Source organism: Bacidia gigantensis (genome assembly GCF_019456465.1).
Source record: "Bacidia gigantensis strain McMullin 20006 chromosome Unknown contig_245, whole genome shotgun sequence".
In the NCBI taxonomy this organism is placed as follows: Eukaryota; Fungi; Ascomycota; class Lecanoromycetes; order Lecanorales; family Ramalinaceae; genus Bacidia; species Bacidia gigantensis.
Window position 1 is genome coordinate 78,901 of NW_025408601.1, and position 22,046 is coordinate 100,946.

A 22,046-nucleotide genomic window follows, 5' to 3' on the forward strand; every position below is an offset into this window, starting at 1 on the left:
AATACCCAATATGTTCGATATACCCCCCTCAGGCAAAAACTATTTCTTCCCGCTCCCATCCTGCTTGCCATCCACCTTACTCTTTCCATCCACCGCCTTCTTCCCCTCACCATTCACCTTGCCTTCAACATACCCTTCTTTCCACTTAATCATCGTAACCCCATCGAACAAAGGCAACAAGAGGACATCGATACGTGGATCCTCGAGGAAGCTAACATTCAGCTTACGGATCGTGACGCCCATAGCCTCCCAGAAGGGACGACGCGACTTGTCGGCGTGAGGGTTGAATTCAGGACCCATGGTCAGGCCGCGAGCGAACACTACGGAGGTGAGCGTCAGAGGGAGATACTTGAAGGGAAAGGGGAAAGGGGAAGGGGATGAAGGGTCTCACTATTATCCAAAATCACAACCCCATCCCCAGCCAACAGCCTCTTCTCCAGACAAATTTCCAAGTAAGTGCCATTATTCTGCTTATCAGCATCCAGGAAGATGATATCGAATTCGCTTTCGACCTCCTTCAATGTCTCCACAGCCGGCCCCACAACACTCTTAACACGATCATCCACGCCGACCTCTTTGAAGAACTCGCGTGTTTTGTCCATCATATCGCCTGGCAGATCGAGCGTGACGATCTCGGCCTGCGTGGCTTTCGTGCCTTCGTACCAGGCTAGCGCTGAGAAGCCTGTGAAGGTGCCGACTTCGAGGACTGCGGATTCGTCTATGAGTTAGCCGTGGTGCTGAAAGAGGAGGGTTGGGAAGGGGAAGGGGAAGGGGAGAGGGGCCGACTTACTACGCTTCGGAGCACGCAACTGGCTAAGCCAGATCATCCACTGGCCTTGAAGCTGCGAGGACATCATGTCGCCGTCGAAACGGTGTTCGAGGGTCCATGACCAGTGTTTTTTGAGAGTTTCGGGGAGGGCTGTGGGTGGGTTAGCTGGGTGGTTGTGATAGAGGTGGAAGATATGCTGATGAGAGAAAGGGGAAGGTATCGCTTACGTTCAGAATGCTTCTCGCAGTACTCTGACACGCGGTCTGCGAGCTCGGGGGAGAAGGGGAGGACGCTGCCGAGCATCTTGAAGGTTGTCGGTGGGGTGAGGGTGGTAGTGGGAGGATTTGTTCTGGCGAAGGTTAGATGAGTTAGTGGAGGCTGTTCCTCGATTGTGACGGTACGTGCTGGTGGAAGAGTTGTTCTGCTTGGGAATGAGGTAGGATATATCTTGCTAGAGGTGTTGGTACAACATGGATTAAGGTACAATTTCGATCATTGGTACGTTGTGAATGAGCAGTACAATATGCATCATGCATACAGCTTCAATCAGTATTGCATTATGAATCATTAGCCCACCGTCAACCTACACCGCCATTCTTTATCTTTGACCCACAATCGAGTTCATCAAGCTGCTGGTTCCGAATATGTGTGAATCCACGATAACCACATCTCAACATCCGTGATGTTCTCGTCAATCGTATGATCTAGATCCCCTTGATGCGTTCAGCTGAAGTATAATCATCCCAATCATTCCTCAGAGGTCCAGATCGTCTCGACCCATCCGATTAGACGATCAAAGCAGCAAGCCGTCGATAGAGCTCTTGGCTACCTTCAAGCTCTAAACCAGGTGAAGAGCAAGGACACACGAGATTCGAATTACTGTACGGTAGAACAGTCTTGCCACTCTCATCTCCGTCGTCATCAATCGTGGTAGCTTGGCTAGATGCCTTTAACGCCTTTTGATTGCCTTCCTTAAATCATACCCCGTCATATCATAGACCTTAGGAAGCCGAGCGTGAATAAGACCCACGAGGAAGGGGCCAACGATCTTTCTGAACACTTGGCTATATTTGAATCGGGCCGAATGGTATCATAGACGCGCTGGAGAGCGGTCAAGCCATCCGAAACGACATGAATGTGCGTAGAATGAGCAAGACGATCCAATCCGAGCAGTCAGGTCCTTCAAACCATAGCATCCGTTCTGCATCATCATTTCCCCTGCATCATCCATAATTCCAACCTCCAGAGCTCACCCCGTGAAAGACCTGCATGCCTAAGCAGCTCTCGCCAGACCACTCTCATTCTTCATTCCTCCTCCTCACACCACCTCCACCCCTCCCCCAGGCACACCCGCCCAACTCCTCAACCTCCTCCCCAAAAACCTCATCACAGGCATCATCTCCTCCCTAGACCTCGCCATCCCATCCCCCTCGCGTTCCCACCTCACATACTCCACCGTCTCAAACACCTCTTTCAATTCCTGTACTCTGCTCTTCGTGATCATCGTCCTTTTATTACCGCCACACACAAGAACCGGTGTCCCTTCCCTCCCTCCACCCCTTTCCTTCCCTTCTCTCCTGCTGGCGACAGTCCTACATTCCCCCGGCAAAGGCCCGCCCACGGAAATAACACCCCCAAAATCCTTCCCCTCCCCCCCTTTCCCCTTCTCCAAAGACGAAGCACAAGCCAACCCAACCATCCCCCCTGCCCGAGCCCCAAAACCAGCACCTCTCCATACTTATACCCGCATTTCTTCACCAACACATTTTCCACCACCTCCCCCAGCACCATCTTCACGGCTTTTGTGAACCCGGTATCGTACTCCATCCCTCCCAGGCCTTCATCCATTCCCTCAGGTGGGAGGGAGGAAAAAACAATATCATCACCCCAGTGAAAGCCGCCCAGGTCGAAGGGCAGCGGTGTAGGCGCCCGGAGGGATATACATGTCGTTTCCGGGAGACGGAGTTGGGTGGCGAGGGAGGTGAGGGGGATGTGGGTGTCGCCTAGGCCGTGGAGGAGGAGGAGGATGTTGGGTGGTGTTCTTGGAGGGGATGAGGTGGTTGAGTTGGTTGAGGTAGTGTGGGGAGGGGAAGGGGAAGGGGGGGGGGGAGTGATTGTTAGAGTTAGGGGGGGGGAAGTCGGTTGTTGTGGGAGGATGGGAGGGGGGCATTGAGAGAGTGGGTGAGGTGGAGAAGGTGAGGCGGAAGGTGAGTAGACAGGAAAGAAATGAAATGCGACGGCGAGAAATGTGTAGAGTTAGCGGGGAGAACCCCCAGGTACTCCCCTAGAGCATCCCGATAAATGGATAAATGGGGGCTGATAAGGATGTCCTACAGGGAGCAACCACCCGGGGGCGGAAATGAGAGCAGAGACGATTTCATAACATGCTGGAGATGTATGTCACTTGGTAGTAAGTATGATTCTCATCATACGCGTGAAACTTCATGTGTAGATATCTGCCTAAACATCCTCTTCGCCCTTCACCGCCGCCATATCTGCCTCCAGAGATCCACCACCATCATCGATGCTCTGCCCACCAGCAGTAGCATCCGCCCTTCTCGCAGCTTTCTCAGCCTTCTTCTTCGCCTTCTTACTCACCCCCGGCTTCCACCCCTTCACGCCCTCATCCACACTAGCAGTAGCCCACTGCTCTCTCGCCCTCCTCTCATCCTCCTCTCCCCAACCCCTTGGCAGCACTGCAAAAACCAGATAACTCGTGTGCGTTTTCAGCTCCGGCTCGCTTCTCGTAACCACCCTTCCCTCCACCCACAGCTTCCTCTTTGCCACATCTTCTCGATTCTGGTCCACCCTCGCTGCTTTCGAGCTCACCTTCGCGGGGGTAGGATGTCCCTCGTCCATCGCCGCTTTCGCCACTAGATGGTATTTCCTTGTTTGTGTTTCGACTTCTCGCAGCACGTTCAGAGATTCTTCCACAGACGCCGGATGTGCGAGCCCTTTGCGTAGGCCGAGTTCTTGCATCCCGACCCTCTCCCTGCGAACTTCGATCTTGCGTGAAGAGAGATCGATCATTTCGATATCGAGCCAGCCCAGACTGCGCATGGTGCTGATCGTGCGCTGGACTTGTTCTATGCAGGGAGAGAAGGTGCAGATGTGGCAGGCGGCCTCAGGGTCGAGAACACTGCTGGGAGAGTCCCGCGTGAGGTGTTTGAGCGCCAGCCACGGCGCAGGGAGGTCGAGGAAGATAGCGGTGGCTTTGAGGGAGGAGGGGGGCGTGGAGGTGGGGACGAAGCCGTCGGCACAGACGTCACGTGAGGTGAGCTCGACGGTGTCCGTGAGACCATGGGATGAAACTTCGTTTTGCAGCGCGATGAAGCGCGGATGGTGGAATTCGTAGCTGAACACTTTGCCATCTGTGTCGGAAGAGGCGGAAGTAGGATGGCTACTGAAGACTGCACGAGCAGCAGCGTGCGTGAAGGAGCCGCTGCCGGCGCCGGCTTCGATTATTCGTGTGCCAGGGCGTGCTTTGACTCTGTGCAGGACGTAGCTGTAGTCCGGGGTGTAGACGACTTGGGTGCGGTGGGGAAGAGAGGAAGTCCAATTCTCTGGCGTGGGCGCCAGAAGGTGGACGAAACCGCTCTGGGCTTCAGTCGCGGCTTGTTGCTCTTTTGGTATGGAGGTAATAGCTTCAATTGTAGATTCTTTGCTGTCTCCTACATCGTTCTGGCCATCCTCTTTGATCTCGCTATGGCCTTGCTCATGTGTATCGCTATGATCCCTCTTCCGTTTCTTGTTCTTGCCCCGTCCTCCTGCTTTCCGTCCTCTTGAGCCAGTGTCGACTGCTGACGCGCGTACTTGCGTACCCCATGGCGTGCCAATCAAGGTGCTGTGAGGAAAGGAGCCGAAGCGGGTGTTGGTGACTTTGCCCTCGTCGTAGCCTTCATTTTCGTCGTCGTTCACGCGGAGGATCTGGGGGATCAAGTTATCGCGACTGAGGTGTAGGATTGCGAGCTGGTCAGGAGAAGCCACTTGACTACATTGGAAGAATGGAGAAGGGCCATTGGCAGCTCTTGTCATAATGAGTTGTCGGTTTCGCACAGTGTGAGAATTGTTAGATACGTCACGCGCTAGGCTTTAGTGAGCTAGCGTCTGACTAGAAGTCTCGCCAATCAAATTTGCTTGAGTCTTCTGCATCACCGAGCACAGAGTTGTCTACAATTGCTGCATGGAGATAGTCGAGGGTGGCTCGATGTCGTCATCTCTCATCCTGCCACAGGAACCAAATAAAGTATATCATGACGCTGATTGTTGCCGCAAACCAGTTGATACTATCGTACAGCGTGAGACCGCCTCGATAGAGTTATGTTTCGTGCACAACGACCTGGGCGACCCAGGCGCCAAGGATGAATTCAACGATCTCGAAGGGGGTCATGGCTGAAGTCCTGCTTCAGGAGTGAATTGTATTGGATTGGGGGGTGATTAGCAGTTATTGAAGGTGATGAACAAACAAGGCGCGCTCACGTGGGTCTGGAAACATCAATTGAGAAAGGATAAGTGAGAATATTGCAGGCGAGAGTTCAAAATGAAGATGGAAGACAGAGAAGACAGAAATAATCTTGGAGAGCAAATACACTTGTCGCTGGAAGCTTGCAGAGGCGGTGAGAACAACAGCATTTCGGATTAAAATTAAAAGCTGTCCTATCGTCACTTGTTTCAAAAAATCAAGTAGGCGGGATGTTTTGGTATTTCCTATCTGAGGATTCAAGTCAAGTGTCGTCCTAATTCTGTTTCCAGCCTCCGCGCCGTAGGTACCTCCTGATTCACAAACACCTTTTGCAGATCATTCAAATCGCGCAAGTGGCTTCAATGGAGCGTGCAGAAGGAAGAGCCGTCTTCTTCAGCCGAAAGCTTTTCGTCGAGTCTCTTCTAAGGCATCGGTGTGCAACAGCTGTGCTGACCCAGCGTCGACAACAATCGCGAAGGATTAAGAAACTATCAATGGATTCGTCAAACGAAGCCCATTACTTGAGCCATGGTCATCGCAGCCAGACTATACGCGAGACGTCCGTGTCGAACCCTTGCCGGTAGGCTGGAGACGAGACCCTGCCGGTTGTCGCCCGTGGAGGCGTATTTGAAGGGTGGTGGCTCTTTTATTGGCATCAGGGCGATACTACGCCCCAAGTAATGAAATTCTGGCCTCCGCTGGCTCAATCAAAGCGGAGTGCGTCGGATTTGCGTCATCAATAAGCTGATTAGGCCTCCAGTCTGCCATGTTGATGGAATTCTCGAAGGAGGCTTGGATACAGTCAGATCCCCCGCAAGAGAATCTGTCCACTCTCCTTCATCCTACGCGACAGCTTGATGAGTGTCCGAGTAATGGATATCTGTCACTCTCAGTTAGCTACGTCCAATCATCGACAACGTACTCCGCGGTTTACTTACGACCGCTGTTTTCCTTCACTCTCTCGTACGACTCAATCTGCTCCAGCCGTTTCTGCTCCTCAATCAATTTCTTCTGCTTCCTCCGATCCCACCTTTGACCAATTCCGGCCAAGGCCATGAGTAGTATACCAACGAATATCAGACCGAGGAATATGGCGGCGATACTTTCATTCTCAAGATTATTCCAGTGTTTCTGTGCTCTGCCGGTTCCTAATTTGCCTGTCCCGCTAGGGAAGGCCATGGGCTTCGTAGTATTGTCTGTGGGATCAAAGAAGGTCATTCCATTCATGGTGACGACTTTGTAATTGCCCGTGTCGTCGTAGACGGTTACTTGGGCGGCCCATTGCGATGTGCTGCTTGAAGATGATGTTGATGTTGATGTGCTGGATGATGAGTCTGACGTGGTAGTGCTCGTGGACGTTGAAGAATCTGTAGCAGTAGTTGAAGACGAATCGTCAGTGATGGTGGTGGAATCTGCATCGTCGGTAGTAGTTGGAGTCGATTCTTTGGTCCTGGTCGGCATGGTTACTTAAGAATCACTGCAGTCCAAGTTCGCCTGTATTCTTGACAGATGGTATGAAAGACGAGAGCAGCAAAGACATGCAGTGAAAGAGGCAGAGAGCAGGTCGTTCATATGCACACGCAATGAGGATTCGTTTCTTGAAATTACTCCGCCACGTTGTTTCATATATGAACCGAAGGATCTTCAGCCTCATGGGCACGGGCAGTGCCTCCAGCCAAAGCCTGATCTGACGAGTGACAATCACTCCACTAACGGCTAAGTGCATATCAGCCCCAAGGTGCTGCAATCTCGGTCTCCAAGTTGGGCACCGCCCGTCAGCCTGGTTACTATCAACCCACCTATTCATAGAAATCTCATGGTCATGCAGGATCTGGGAAGGTGGTCCTACGCGTCCTATCGTAATATCATCGATGTTCGGATTCCGTGTCGCACTTCTCAGATCCGCTTCGTCCATGCTTCGTACTCAAGTAAAGTCTTTGGCCTGGTGGTGGTCTGACGTTAGAGTTTTCACATGCTTGATGGTCCCAGCCGCAAGCACGTGATGTTGCGAAGATAGCCTCTTCTAATAATATGCAGGCTATAATAATATCGCAAACAGATGATTTCTCCCTCGCTCTTTGGACTCAATAGATGCTTCAGAAGTGAAGGTGGGCGTTCGCACGATGATGGTAGATGGGGTACGTTGGCCCCAAGCCCCACCAGCAACAAACAGGTTTTCTCCCCTGGCCTACCTCATCGACCCTAAATGTCTTAGCCTCCGGGGGCTATTTACGCGCAATTACCAGCTGCGCCTGGAGTCAATCACTGTTACACGAACTCACGGGAGATTGTCAAGTCCAAGACACGTTGTACGCGTAATACAGGTCGTTGTCCATGTTCTTGCCGATTCACTCTGATCAATCATGCACCCCAAAGACGAGGCTTGCGCCCCATTCTCTTGGAGTCCGAGACTGCAATCCTCCAGCGATGAGCAAAAGAAAACAAGACCACAACAGCTCTACTACAGCGTTAGCAGAACAAGAACAGATGGCGGCAGCTCATTTTCGTGCTTGTCCCAAGCCATACGCATTCTTTTATCAAGAATTCATTCTCATTTGCTAGACTACCAGTGTGCATACAGCCAGCATGTACTTTGGAGAATGCACGTTCATGGATTTGCTGCTATCGCAGCAGAGCACCCATCATGTATTTCAAGTAGGTCAGAAACATCGCCGTATGCAGCACCATTGTGTATTCATTCGCCAGCATGCAAATGCAGGGTCGACAGCAGGCTGAAGGAGACATTCTTCGGCATACTTTCCGCAGGCCTTGGGCGAAAGAAAATGATTACTCATGGCACCACAAGTGACAGTCCCTTCGTTGATATCTGTACTCGATGAGACGGAGTGTGAAGCATTTGGATCGGCTTGGGTTGGACCTGAATCCAAGACTATGAAGCAAGAGTCTGCGGCGGTATTACATGGAATAGACTGCGCGATGCAGAATTTCAAGATCAGAAGGATTTGTCCTCAACAGTGCGGCGGGGCTGCAGACTTTGTCACACACAGGAATGCGCCCCGCATGATCTTTTGAACAGGAGCACTACTACATAAACCAGACAAAGCCTTACGATGCTTCAACTGCTCCTGGAAGTGCCTCGGAATTACAAAATTCGACCAAGAAAATATAAGTTGGTAGTTCAGCTACACAACTCAATCATTTAAGTGTTTGCTGGGATGGAACATGGTCATCGACGTCGCAATGCTACAAGAGAGGAGATACAGCAGTTGACACATGTGGTCGACGAACTCCCATTCACGGTGTGGATTCTGGCTTTCACTGGCGCGGCAGAACGATTCGCATTCTATGGCATAACCATTCCCTGGCGTAAGTCCGAACGCAGTCATTTGATGTGTCTCAATTAAAGCAGAGAACTACATCCAAAATCCACCTGGGAATCCTAGCATTCCTGGGGCTTTGGGTTTGGGCCAGTCAAAAGCTACGATGATCGACTATGCTTTCTGGATCTTTGGATTTCTGACTCCCTTTCCACTTTCAGTCGTATCTGATACTTGGATGGGCAAGTATGGAACCCTAGTTGTGAGCCTTGTGTACGAGCTTCTATTTCCGCTCCAAAGACATAGCACTGAGGGGAAACAGTGCGTTTCTGGTGGGGAATGCCGTTCTGCTAACTACCTCGCTTCCAACCTTTTCATACATTAAAGGAGTCTGTGCTAGTGGTCTTGGAATTGCAATGGTGCTGATTGGACTCGGTCAGGGCGGGGTACAAGTTGTAATGAATCCATTGATTGGTACAACGAATGACTGCTTCATATTCCGAGACTGATCTTGTATACAGGCGATCAGATTAACGAAAGACCTCCGCAACTCATTTGTTCCAAACAGGGGGAGCTGCTTGTGACGGACCGAGAACTTACCCTGCAGTACGCCTTTAATGTTAACTACTGGTCTGTTCGACATATGTAATGCAGGACTACAATCCACTAACTTTTCTAGGATGATCAACATCGCCGCTTTTTTCTCATTTGCAACAACGTATTTGGAAAAATATGTGGGCTTTTGGGCAGCCTATCTTTTACCAACATGCGTGCTCTGCATTGCTTTTCTTCACCTTATCGTGTGGAATAAACATTTAGGTACGCTTACAATCATACGCAAACAGACTTTAGCGCTCACCTTTCAAGTCAAACGCCCTCCTCAAGGTAGTGTGCTTCTCCAAGCCGCTCAAATAATTTCCCTCGCAATTCGCTCACGACACCGATTCAAGGCTGCAAACCCATCTTATCAGCAAATGCACTACAGCCAAATGCCTCCCTGGACTGCAGAGTCTTTGACTGAGGTTCAGCGTAGCCTCAAAACTTGCCGCGTGATCCTCTGCTTCGCGATCTACTACCTTTGCTACTTCCAGATTTTAAGCAACATCATTTCCCAGGCTGGCCAAATGGAAACTCACGGTATTCCCACCGACACATTTTCATGCCTGAATCCCATCTTTTGCGTGATATTCATCCCTACTTTCCAAAAGATCCTCTACCCGTTCCTCAATCAACGACATATACACTTCGGTCCCATCACCCGTATGTCCGTCGGCTTCCTCTTCGTCGCCTTTGCAATGGCGTACACCGCAATCACACAGCATATCATCTACACCCATGGACCATGCTACAGTCACCCGCTTACCTGTCCCGCTGGGAAAATATCCAATAACCAGCATCGACCGAACGACATCAACGTCTGGATCCAACTTCCATCACACATTCTACTCAGCATCGGCGAGATCTTCGGTCTGGGGTCATTAGGCGAGCACGCTTACGCTGAAGCACCAGCCGACATCAAAGTCGTTCTGCAATCCTTTTGCCAACTCACTGGAGCCCTGGGCGCTTCGTTGGCGATTGCGCTTAGTCCTCTGTGCGAGGATCCTTGGCTCGTCGTGGTGTATGCGACTTACGCGGGCTTTGCGGGCGTTGTTGGATTAGTATTCTGGGCGGTCTTCAGGAGATGTGACATTAGAGAGACGGCAAGAGAAGGAGATCGACAAGAGTACGATGAGATGCGCGTGTGGTGGGAGATGGGTCACAACGTTGCGATCGATGATCAAGTGGAAGATATTCTTGCTTGTTGACACAGTCAATAACCACAAGATGAAGGTAAAGGTTCTCATCAAAACAATATGTAACAAGTATTGTGAACTCATATATGTGGACGGCAGTAAAGGGGCTTTCATTCTAGGCGGCCACCTCCCGGGGCCTCACGCCAAGACCTACGTCATGGGCATACCATTGTTGTGTCTACACTTCATTTCTTCAACACCAAGACTTTCACTGGTACCTTACCCTTCGCTGCACGCATGACTGCCCAGCTTGTGCGTCACAGTGAGAGATTCAGGTGGTGCTGAAAGCGAACAAATGCCGATTGACCAGCGTCTGAACCAGTAGAGTTGACTGAAGTGGAGCGGACTTGAAGGGTTGTGGATCTTTGAGTCACCACCTGGCTGCCTGCATGTGAGTCCTCTGCTACACAATCTACAGCCCATCACATTTTCGTTTGAGATTAATATTTTGGTCTACATGAGGTTCTCTTGAAGTCCGTCACTTGCTACCACCTCATTCGACCCATCCTCATAGAAGTGTAGCAACCTGTAAACACCAATTAACTTTGTTGTCATCCAGTATGGCTTCCTCCGCTGTTACTCAGTCCATGCGACGTATTACAGCAACAAAGCTGGACGCAGTCTCGAGACAACAGGCATCGTTCGAGGAAAGCAAAGCAAAGATTCTCAATGCCCTTGGATACGAAGATGCTGCTGCCGAGCATATCCGTATTCTGCTTGATGGTCTGATAAACAACAAGATTACCACTCCTGTAAATATCTCAACCACAACGATTCGAGCTTTCCTAGAGCAGTCGAAACACGATCCTTCTGTCTCAGCAAGTCTGCTACAATCATGGGAAGTTGAGTTAAGAGACTGCCTGGATACACCATCACGCAAGTATCAGCACGCTTTGCTTTTTGGTCGTTTGGCAATGGAATGGTTGGAATCGAGTGCACAGCAAGCTACGAGTGATGACAAGAACGATTCGTTCGAGGCAGTGGGTCGAAAAGAAATGCACGAACAACGCAAGGAATGGGAAAACCTTGTTCTGAATCCAAAGACCATACCAGACGCAATGGAGATTACTACATATCTAGCCAAAGTTTTCGCAGTGTCTACAGAATCACAACTAGGTCTCAAAACGATTCGACAAAAAATGAAGAACTTTGTGCTTCCGCCATTCGACACTGTATCTCTCAGAAAGACGATCAAACATCTGCTTGCCTCCAACCTCCTCAGTCTTGACAAACAAGCTGGACTGAGAGATCTCCGAGACAATGCCTTGGTCATTTCGGAGATGGCAGATGTACTGAATATGCAGATCGACAATCTTCCCTCATGGTCCTGGGGCGAACCTCCTGCTCTCGATGTTCGTCGAGCACTTAATGGCAAGTACCGAGTCTTCATGGACGGAGACATTCTACAGGCCGTTCTACTTCAATACATTGGCATCATGTGGGCTGCGCATTTGAAAGAGGCTCTGATAGCCTTCATGGAGTCAGGTGCTTGGAGAACACTTTCAAGACCGGGATCTTCTAGAATTGTGCAAACCAATGGATTTCCTGATACTGTACAAACGACACGTCACGAAAAATATAAAGAGTATTTTATGCAGCAATTGCCTTCTTCTCTTGGCTCGACGCTCTCGAAGTATGATCACGACGCAGACTCAGATATTGAGAATGGACGAGAACAACCACCTTCAGCTCGCAAGCAGGGACTTTTCCATTTGGTCTCGACGGAGGCTCTCATGACATCGACTCACCATGAATCATTCACGGTCCTCCAGTCGGACTTCGAGTGGTTTGGCCCATCTCTGCCTCACACCACGATGCTCACAGTCTTGAAGTTCTTTGAGGTACCCAGCTTTTGGCTCGAATTTCTGGAAAAGTTCCTGCAGACTCCCATGCGTTTCGTTCAAGACGGCCCAAATGCCGAGATCGTGGTACGAAAGAGTGGCGTCCCTATTTCACACACCTTGAGCGATTTCATGAGCGAAGCTGTCCTCTTCTGTCTGGACTTTACGGTCAATCATGAATCTGGAGGCAATCTTTACCGAATCCACGATGACCTTTGGTTTTGGGGCTCGAACAGCTCCGCCGTTGCAGCATGGAAGGCGATGGGCAGTTTCAATCGCGTGATGAAGATGCGATTTAACGACAAAAAGACTGGCTCGGTTCAGATCAACGCTGATGGCAGACAAAATTCTACGTCAGCCTGGCTCCCAAGAGGCCCTGTCACATGGGGCTTTCTGCAACTTGGCTCGCGTGGTACCTGGCAGATCGATAACGACAAGATCAAAGAGCACACAGCAGAGCTCCAGTTACAATTGAAAGCTTGCAAATCCATCTTCGCCTGGATCCAAGCCTGGAACGTCTATGCAGCTCGCTTCTTTGCCACCAATCTCGGCCCACCATCACGCTGTCTCGGTAGGGCGCACATCGATATGGTAATCGCCGCATTCACCAAGCTCCAGAACGAAGTCTTCTCCAGTCACGGAAACCACAAAAGCGTGACGGAGTACCTCAAATCTGAACTCCAAAAACGATTCTCACTGGCCAACATCCCTGACGGCCTCCTCTTCTTCCCCATCGAACTAGGTGGTCTCGGACTACAGAATCCACTGATCCCTCTCCTCCTCCGGCGCGCCAATGCCCCCTCCGCCCCAGCCGAGCGCATCCGCGAAGCCCTAGAGAAAGAGAAAATACTCTACAACAATGTGCGCAAAAAGTACGACGAAGGCAACCGTACCCACCGCGTAGTCAAAAGCCTCATGGGTGAGTATAACGAGTTCATCAGCTTTGAAGACTACATGGCAACCATCGAATCCCACGGTGCTGAGATACTCCAAGCGTATCAGTCACTCCTCGAAGAACCCAACGAACAGCGAGACATGACGACTCCAGTGATGGAAAAAGCGATCGAGTCGTTACCGGCGGAAAGTCGTACCTGGCAGCGCGATGCGTACATGCAGTGGATCGTGCAGTTGTACGGCGGGGACATCATCAAAGAGTTTGGTGGGCTGGCACTTGGTGATATACGCTTGTTGCCCATCGGACTTATCAGTATGTTGAGAGGGCAGCGGATTCAGTGGCAGCAGTGAGCTTGAATCAGCAGCCGAGCTTCGGACCGGTGGACCAAGTATTCGGTAGAGAGATTTATGAAGCCGGCTGGCAACCCTAGAATCGACGCCCACGCTCCCCAGAGCCTATCCCCCCACAGCGCATTTCTCGTGATTTGCGTGGAAAATACGCTATGTCGTGATACGACGGGTACAAGTACACCTGTACGCCACCCAGCTCTCCCCTTGATGTACTACTAGCTAAGCAATACTTTCCAGATAGCGATACATCGCCCTGGTGGCCGCGGTAATTACCTCATTTAAAGCACAGACCATTACAAGTATAGAGCCGCTGCAGAAACATCATCGTAATGGCTGAGGAGGGAATAGAAGCAGTATCGCTGGATCAAAGCGCTCGCTCGCATGAAGGTCAAGCTTTCATATTATAACGTTGCGTAGCTTAGCTTGTTGAATACAAGAACATTTCTCACCAAGATCTTACACCTTCCTTTCTCTCTTCGAGCGTCTAGCCAGCTAAACATTACTCCCCTCGTTTTTCCAATACCATATCCCCCCCTTCACTAGCCCTTACCCGCCCATTCCCCGTCCCCACACAGTTCATGCACCTCATTACATCTCCGTCCCTTCCCTCCCCTCTCCTCCACCCCCCTTTCCCCTTCCCCTTCCCCTCGATTCTCCCCCTATCAACCCCCTACAACACCAAAACAGCCCACCCCAAAACCCCAACCGCAACGCCCATTCCCAGCCCCACCCCGCCCCCGCCCACTCTCCCCGCACCCCCCGTAAAAGTCGCTGCCGGCGCACTCGTCGTCGGGCTCGGCGGTACCGCGCCCGCTGCTCCACTCCCTCCACTCCCTCCACTCCCGCTTTCCCCACCTGGTCCAGCGCCGGCTTCGACGGGTGAATTGGGCGTTGTGGCTGTGGTGTTGGATCCGATGCCGCCACTGGATGGGATGGCCGCGCTGGGAGAAGCTGGATTGGCTGGGTTGGGGTTGGCGGTAACGGTGACGTAGGACGTGATAGTTGCTGGGGGTGGGCAGACGGAGGCGTTGGCGACCTAGAGAGGGCGTCAGTTAGTACGGTTATGAGGAGGGGAGGGAAGCTTACGGGGATTGGAAATGGGGGGAGGATGGAGGGGGGAGAGGGAAGGGGAGGGGGTTTGTGGGGTTTGTTGGGTTGGGAGGGTGGGGAGGGGCGGTTAGGATGCCTGAGAAGGCGGGGGCGATGAAGAAGGATGATGGGGTGGTAGGGGAGGTGGAGGTGGTGGGGGAACTTACGGTCGCGGATGCTGCGGCTGGGGAGGTGGGGACTTGGACTTGGCCGTCTGTGAGCTGGGAGGCTGGTCCTGCTGCGGAGGAGGAGGGGGAGGGGGATGGTGATGGTGATGGGGCGGGGGCGGGGGATGAAGGCGGAGAAGGAGATGGCGATGGTGATGGCGATGGTGCGGGTGCTGGTGAGGAGGATGGGGGTGGGGTGGGAATGTCGATTTTTACGCCGGCTTTGCCGCAGAAGTCTGTGGCGAACTTGAGGATCTTTTGTTGGTCATCGGGACCGCAGTCCTTGATCACCTCGGCCTCCAGCTGTTCTTGGAAGGCTTTGGCTTTGCAGAGACATTGGACGTCTGTGAGGGAGCAGCCTGAATTTACAAAGCCGTCTTTGATGGGCTCTTGCTGTGTGCTGTGTTAGAAAGGGGGCTTTTGGGTACAGCGGAAGAGGTGGAGTGGATGAGGCTTACAGCGCATTCGGGGAGTGATGCGAGCGCTGAAAGATCCTGAGCTGTTGCGAAAGGAATGCTGAGCAGCAGAAAGAATGCGAGATATGAGTGTTGCATGATGGATGACTATCAAAGGAGCGACGAGGAGACAGGAACAGTGAAGACTTTGACAGAGCCTCTGCAACTTCTCTTGTACGGCGGGATCGAGGAGGTAGAGGATTGAAAGAGAAGCTCAAGAGGAGATGACAGAATACAATGTCAGTCTGAAACAATTATGCAGGACTGTGGTGCGGTATGAGATGAAGGGAAAAGGTGGTCAAGGTGACGGACATGATACCTGCGAGATATCCCGTGCGGTACCTGCATCCTTGACATACACACAGGCCCTCGTGTCCGGCAAAGAGAGCAGGGTTGTCTGCATCGAGCCCATTTTGCGTCCCACCGAGCTCGCTTCTGGGGCCGTATAGTCCTTTCTCCCTACCAAACGTGAACATGCCCGGCAGATGGTGCGGATGTACGAGACATATCTCGAAGCTAGTGATGCGATCAATGACCATGAAAGCCAATGACAAACTCACAATGTTAGTACGGGACGGCTGGCAGCCGTCGATTGAGGCACACGAAACGTGCTAACTACACCAAGGCTGCACCGCTACAGCTGAAACATCAGAGTACGGCCCGCAGTAGCCTCAACCTGGTGAACATGCGATGTGATATCCGCACAAATAGTCGCTCAATCTGGTGCGTAAAGAACGCGCGCTTGCTTTGCAACGCCGCAGAAGCGTCTGTGCTTATTGCAAGGAGCCCAGGAACGAAGGAGGCTCCCAGAAGAGTGCCTCGAGGTCTCCGAGGTCAGCCTTGCAACGTTACAGAAGCAGGCACCGTGGCAAACACCCATAGCAATTGCGTCTTGCGGAGTAGTACTACAGCAAGCCTTGCTTGAGTGAGTGAACCGTTGTAAGCCACTTGTGCATGGCATGACATCTCGCTGATCGAGGGCGTTGCGGGCTTTTCTGTCCTCTAGCGCGCAAGCAGCTGTTGGATGAGTCGTGGTGCATGTCGCCTGGACGAAAATCACTGGAAAATTAACCACCTTGAAGTCGACATGATTGTTGGTCATCATCATTCTCCTGGGTGATCTGAGCTTCATCCTTTGATCAGTGACTGGAGCATCGGTTTTCGCTTGTCTTCAGCTTCTTTTATAAGTCGTTGAGTGACTGGACACTCCGAATCATTAAGAAAAAGTCATCTTGTCGCGCTGCCTTGAGATTGACTGAGGAAGCCTTAGTAGTCGAGGACAACGGCCTGGAGACTGTCACATCTCCCGTCGCCCATCAGATGGTCGGCCTGGAACCTGGAAGGATAGGAAGATTGCTGTGCACATCATGGTAATCATCTTCACATAGGTCGGGTTTGAATGGCCTTTGCTAGGAGTCATGACCCAAGTACCATATCCTCATACATTGGAGTGTCCATCATACATGATATCGACGACAACATGTGCGCTACTGTGGACGTGGACGCAGAGGATCTCAACTTGTGGGTCTATGGAAACCATCTCTCTCTCTCCAGAGAGCCATGAGTGGCATGAGATCGATCAAAGACTTAGAGACGGCTCGATGTTGGAACGTCGTGGAGAAGAAAATTCCCAAAGCATAAAAAACTAATGAAAATTAAGCATCCTTAATGCGGCGACGTGATGCCGTTGCCGAGGTTGCGTCATTTCCAGTCCTACACAAATGAGCTTATCCCGGATCCCCGCTTATTGCACATTCCAATTCATCACTATATTTTGCTCCGTGCGAGCTGTGACGAGCGTGAAACCATGTCACAGAATACTTTTCAGGTATTGGAGCACGTGATACCGTGTCAGTACGTCCGAGAGTATCCCAACGCCATAAAATATAAGAATGCTCAATTGAGGCTTGCCATCAAAGAATATAAGCCTCTCGGCATTGCCAAGTTCTCTCCAAATGCTGTCACGATCATTGCTGCACACGCAAATGGTTTCCCAAAAGAGTGTTACGAACCGCTCTTTGAGGACCTGCTCCGCAGCAGTAGGGGAAGAATCAGGTCAATATGGATCGCCGACGCCTCGCATCAAGGAGCTAGCGGAGTCCTGAACGAAGACATTCAGGGAGATGAGCGTAAGCATCTGTCCAGTCGTCTGGAATCTCCACTCTCGAAATCGATACAAGAGGACGACTCAATTGCTAATTTACTGTTCATGAAGCTGACTGGTTTGACCACTCCCGGGATCTTCTCTGCATGGTCAATGCTTTCCAATCTTGTATGCCTCGGCCCATAATTGGCATCGGTCATAGCATGGGAGCTACCCAATTGTATGTAGAGCAGACTTTTCATTTGGCATAACTCACCTAAGTATCGCTGATTGACGTTAGAACACACTTATCCATACTTCACCCCAGCCTCTTTCAAGGACTTGCCCTGATTGAACCAGTGATTCAGCCGCATCCTCCTAGAAATCCTTCTGCCACGCTACCTACAAGCTATCGTCAGGACCTATGGCCTTCTCGAGCCGTAGCACAGGCGGCATTCCGGAAGAACAAGTTCTTCAAAATATGGGACCCGCGAGCACTTGACCAATACGTTTCCTACGGATTACGAGAAACACCTACAGCACTTTATCCAGCACCCGTATTCAATGGGGGAGAGAATCCGCAATCACCAGAGCGACCTGTCACGCTTACCACGACAAAGCATCAGGAAGCTTGGACATATGTGCATTCGAATTTCATATCCGTGTTAGATCCAGACAAAGCGCGAAAGGTAGCACCAAACCTGAGTGCTGAGGATGCAGAGTATTTCATTCACAACCCAAATATGATCGTCACATACAACAACTTGCCGCATGTGCGACCGAATGTTTTCTGGATGTTTGGAAAGACCAGTCAAATCAATTACGACGCTTCCATGCGAGATGAGAAAGTGGCGCGCACAGGTACCGGTGTCGGAGGGAACGGTGGTACTCAAAGAGGTAGGGTAGAGAAGAAGGTATTTGAATGCGGACACATGCTGCCATTCGAGAAGATTGATGAATGTGCCTCGGCACTCGCTTCTTGGCTTGAGAAACAAATTCATGACTTTGAGGCCACTGAAGAGTTCTGGAAAACCTTTGACAGTCGAAGATCGGAACGAGATAGGCTTGCGGTCTCCAAGACTTGGCTCGATATCGTCAAAATGGATGTTCTCACGAAGAGGGCTGACAAGCCAAAACTGTGATGAGCAATATGGGCTTGACGACCTGCTGCGCTAACGATGACCTCTTCAGTGCTCTCATGAAATAATTCTCTTAAGCTTCCCAGTGTCGTTTAGAGAATATCGTCGCTTTGGACTCCAAATCTATTGAGAAAGCCCGATTGACATCGATACCAGGCATAGACAGAGATACCTACTTCCCCAACAAGGCATCGTCCTATCTAGTCGCCATGCTGATTATGGATTGGAATCAGGCTAATGCTACTTCTGAAACATCACCACTACCCCCTGCGCCGCTGCGTTGTCGATATCATCAAAATCCTCAAGACTGTTGGCAAAGTGCTTCCACACCTTTCGATCCATCCCAATTTGAACAACTTGATACGGCTTCTCCATCCACTCAAAAGTCCAATACGGTTGATCGACTCTGCTTAAAGCCCCAAACGCCTTCGTCCGCCAATCCAGATGAAAGCGATTAAAGGTCGTTTTAAATCCAGACCCGATAAGAACCTCGTGCGCATCCTCGACCGTCAAGGCAGGCGGCCACTCGATTGGCTGGACAGCTTGGAGGTTCGTCTTCTGTCTCGTGTAGTACTCCGTGGGCTCCCACCATCCTGTTCTAAATTTGGAAAGGGCGATGCTCCCATGAGCAGAGATGACGTCGAAATACAGATTCGCGATCGTGGGACGGACGACTTCTCCCTCAGCATTCTGTGGCTGAACATATCCAGAGAAAACCTGAATCAGCTCTGGATCCTCATGTGGGGCCTGACTTTGCATATGCTGGATACCCTGTTTGACGATCTCGTCCCAGGTACTGGCCTTTGTCGTCACGGTGGTGTTAGAGAAGTTTGACGGTGATCCTATGGCCGTCAAACAGCGCAACACTGTCGCAATGACGATAACAGAAAGCTTGTGCATTTCGATAAACCCAGTTGAAGATGCACTACCGCAGCAAGATGCATGATCAGCACGTGGCCGGATCTTTATATCTACAAGATCCTATTTTCCGTCAATGATCCACCAAGCCACCCCAAAGTCGAGTCCAAAATATGCTTATCGCAGATTTCCATGTTGGGCGGCTGAAACCAAAAGCATGCTTTCACACTGAGACCTTGGATATCTATAGAGCCAAGAGAGACCTTTCCATACGAGATGCCCATTACCCGACCGGCTCTCGCAAGCGCCACAATCTGCTAATCCCACGAAGGCCCCACCGTCTTCATTACACCAATAAGGGTAAGCCGCATTACGCTCCGGAGCGCACAGGAGACAACGTAGGCCTGGCATTCGTCAGCAATCAAGACTATACTAATTATACACTGTGGTTAAAAAAGGGACCTTCCACAGCGCTGCCGAATCAACCCTATCCCCCACGCTCCGACTAAGGGGAAGTGGTGACCCAAGGCCTGGATCGATTCTGAAGATTGATAGTGAGCCGTGCCCAGTCCGGCCGGAGATTAAGCAAGCAGCACAAAGCCGTTCGACACCGCCTCTCAATTTGGGGCAAGAAACACTCTATCGGACGAAATTGTACAGCGGACGTTTCCGTCCGCTGTCTGACATGCATGCAGACTGACGCGTGGGAGGCCTGAATAAGCATCACGTCTGCCAGAGCCTCATCAATGTACGAACGGGCCAATCAAATCACTCGTCTCTTGGCTCGAGTCACAGTCTTCAAATTCATCCAGCCCAAAAGCATAGACACCAAACAGTCTTTCGCGGCCCAATGTTGCTGCAATGCACACCGCCTGGGGCGAACGTATTAATAATACAAGGAATTCACAGTGGCAAGCCATACCTAGCTTATATGGCTTAAGCTTATAGGGCGAAGGATTGAAGATTAAGCCATGGAACGAGCCGAGATCCTGTACCTACAATTATCGGAACTCATGTCACATCTTCCAGGAGACGGGAGACGCCATCCACCCTTCATTTGTCAGATCGCCCACATTGGACGATGTCTCTTGCGGTGAGGAATATCGCCTTTTCAAGCATCAGCTTAAATCCGAAGCACACCTCTATCATTTAAGATCCTTGATCAACCTGCTACTTTCATCAACTCTATCTATTCTTGTCCTATGGTACTCATACATCGTGATGTCTCATTCAGCGCTTTTGGGCACTCAACCAACCCAGGAGGACGACAGGTTGATCTACAAAGCAATCAATGAAGTCTACCCTCAACTACTCGCAATAGTCCCACCACGACAGACAGTATCTCACCACAGCAAAGCACCCGGCATGCTATTCGGAACTGCATTCGCAATCATCTTCGTCATCACAATCACAGGCGCTCGTCTCTGGATACGACTCACCCACTCACGATCTTTCGGTGCAGACGACATGATAATCATACCCGCCGCACTAGGCTGTCTCTCCTACCTCGCCCTCGGCATCGCTCAGGCCACAGCAGGTTGCATGGGCAAGCACCTCTGGGACTGCACCTACCAACAATTCCGCTGGTTCTACGAAGTCTGTCCCTCCCTCCTCTTCCCCGCCCTACCCCTCCCCTCCCCGTCCTCTCCAAACGCGACTCCATCCCCACCACACCCCCCTTACTAACCAAAACAAAAGCTGGCACATATCTCCCTTCCCCTCTTCTACCTCACCGTCTTCGCCGTCAAAATCTCCCTCGTCCTCGCGAACCGACGCATCACAGGCCTGACCTCCCCGCCCTGGCGTCTCGCCCACAACACCTACCTTGTCCTCCTCACAATCCTCGGCCCCATTTGTGTGCTCCTCAATATCTTCCCCTGCTCCCCCATCGCCACGTACTTCACGCTGCAATCCATCGCCGTGCAACCCGATCCCCGGCATATCAAATGTCTCGACCAAGGCGCCATCAGCCTGGCGACGCGATACGTGCACATCATCACGGACTGGCTGCTCATCCCCGTACCAGTGATAATCCTGTGGCGGCTGCAGATGGATCGAGGCCGCAAAATGCGGTTGATGGGTGTGTTTGCGCTGGGGATTATCTCCTCGGTCGCCAGTATCGTGAGGAGTGTGAAGACGGAGCAGATGGCGAGGAACGTTGATGTAACTTGTACGTACCCTTCCCCTCCCTCTCCCCTTCCCAATCCAATCCAATCCCAGACTCCCCATCATTGTCAACCCAACACCACCCCTTCCCCGCTGACACAAACACACACACTCACTCACTTGGCTGACAGACGACTACACACCCATCTACCCCTGGGACATCATCGACATCTTCTTCGCCACCATCGTCGCGTCCCTCCCCGCTCTCAATGGCTTCTTGGACCGTATCCTCCCCACCCTCACCAACCCCCTATCCACACTCTCCTCGCTCTCCAACGTGCCCTTGATAGGCGTGAAGCCCCACTCATCATTCGCAGCATTCTCTGAAACTTATGGTGGGCGGTCGAGGTGCACATCTTCTTGCGATCAATCGAGCATGGCTGACGGAAGGGAGGGGAGGGGAAAGAAGGGGGCCTGCTCGCTTCCAAGTCGGCGACGGATTATGTTTCTGTGGAAGGACGCGCGCGGTCGATCGTGTAGGGTAGGCAGACAATTTGGAGGAGGTTGGTTTTTCGTCTTTTGTCTTCTGATGCGAAAGGAAAAGGGAAAGGGATGAATATGACGGTTTTTTCTTCCTCACCTATGCCATGCCTATCCAATCTTTTCTTTTCTCCTGGTAATGCGTGCGCGCACGTAACGGCCGATTAATACCAGGCCGGCGCGATTTCTTGCCCTCTATCTCCACATACATCTATACACAC

The 22,046-nt window shown here is 51.4% G+C and overlaps 7 protein-coding genes across 7 annotated transcripts; 3 read left to right on the plus strand and 4 right to left on the minus strand.

Moving 5' to 3' along the window:
- Nucleotides 1-39: 39 nt before the first annotated feature.
- Nucleotides 40-1,072, minus strand: KY384_005119 (uncharacterized protein; the record flags this gene model as incomplete). The annotated part of the gene is made up of 3 exons (XM_044813620.1): nucleotides 40-320; nucleotides 392-718; nucleotides 997-1,072. 3 exons carry the CDS (start codon nucleotides 1,070-1,072, stop codon nucleotides 40-42), a joined length of 684 nt encoding a protein of 227 aa, XP_044668921.1.
- A 2,157-nt stretch (nucleotides 1,073-3,229) lies between these two features.
- Nucleotides 3,230-4,804, minus strand: KY384_005120 (uncharacterized protein; the record flags this gene model as incomplete). Its single annotated transcript, XM_044813621.1, has 1 exon — nucleotides 3,230-4,804. One exon carries the CDS (start codon nucleotides 4,802-4,804, stop codon nucleotides 3,230-3,232), a length of 1,575 nt encoding a protein of 524 aa, XP_044668922.1.
- Nucleotides 4,805-6,073: 1,269 nt separating this feature from the next.
- On the minus strand, nucleotides 6,074-6,692 carry KY384_005121 (uncharacterized protein; the record flags this gene model as incomplete). Its single annotated transcript, XM_044813622.1, has 2 exons — nucleotides 6,074-6,111; nucleotides 6,170-6,692. The coding sequence occupies 2 exons, from the start codon at nucleotides 6,690-6,692 to the stop codon at nucleotides 6,074-6,076; spliced, it is 561 nt and encodes a 186-aa protein (XP_044668923.1).
- Nucleotides 6,693-9,189: 2,497 nt separating this feature from the next.
- KY384_005122 (uncharacterized protein) lies at nucleotides 9,190-10,653 on the plus strand (the record flags this gene model as incomplete). The annotated part of the gene is made up of 2 exons (XM_044813623.1): nucleotides 9,190-10,290; nucleotides 10,630-10,653. The coding sequence occupies 2 exons, from the start codon at nucleotides 9,190-9,192 to the stop codon at nucleotides 10,651-10,653; spliced, it is 1,125 nt and encodes a 374-aa protein (XP_044668924.1).
- A 209-nt stretch (nucleotides 10,654-10,862) lies between these two features.
- On the plus strand, nucleotides 10,863-13,388 carry KY384_005123 (uncharacterized protein; the record flags this gene model as incomplete). Its single annotated transcript, XM_044813624.1, has 1 exon — nucleotides 10,863-13,388. One exon carries the CDS (start codon nucleotides 10,863-10,865, stop codon nucleotides 13,386-13,388), a length of 2,526 nt encoding a protein of 841 aa, XP_044668925.1.
- A 3,518-nt stretch (nucleotides 13,389-16,906) lies between these two features.
- Nucleotides 16,907-18,324, plus strand: KY384_005124 (uncharacterized protein; the record flags this gene model as incomplete). Its single annotated transcript, XM_044813625.1, has 2 exons — nucleotides 16,907-17,228; nucleotides 17,522-18,324. The coding sequence occupies 2 exons, from the start codon at nucleotides 16,907-16,909 to the stop codon at nucleotides 18,322-18,324; spliced, it is 1,125 nt and encodes a 374-aa protein (XP_044668926.1).
- Nucleotides 18,325-18,561: 237 nt separating this feature from the next.
- KY384_005125 (uncharacterized protein) lies at nucleotides 18,562-19,221 on the minus strand (the record flags this gene model as incomplete). The annotated part of the gene is made up of 1 exon (XM_044813626.1): nucleotides 18,562-19,221. One exon carries the CDS (start codon nucleotides 19,219-19,221, stop codon nucleotides 18,562-18,564), a length of 660 nt encoding a protein of 219 aa, XP_044668927.1.
- Between the last annotated feature and the right edge of the window lie 2,825 nt (nucleotides 19,222-22,046).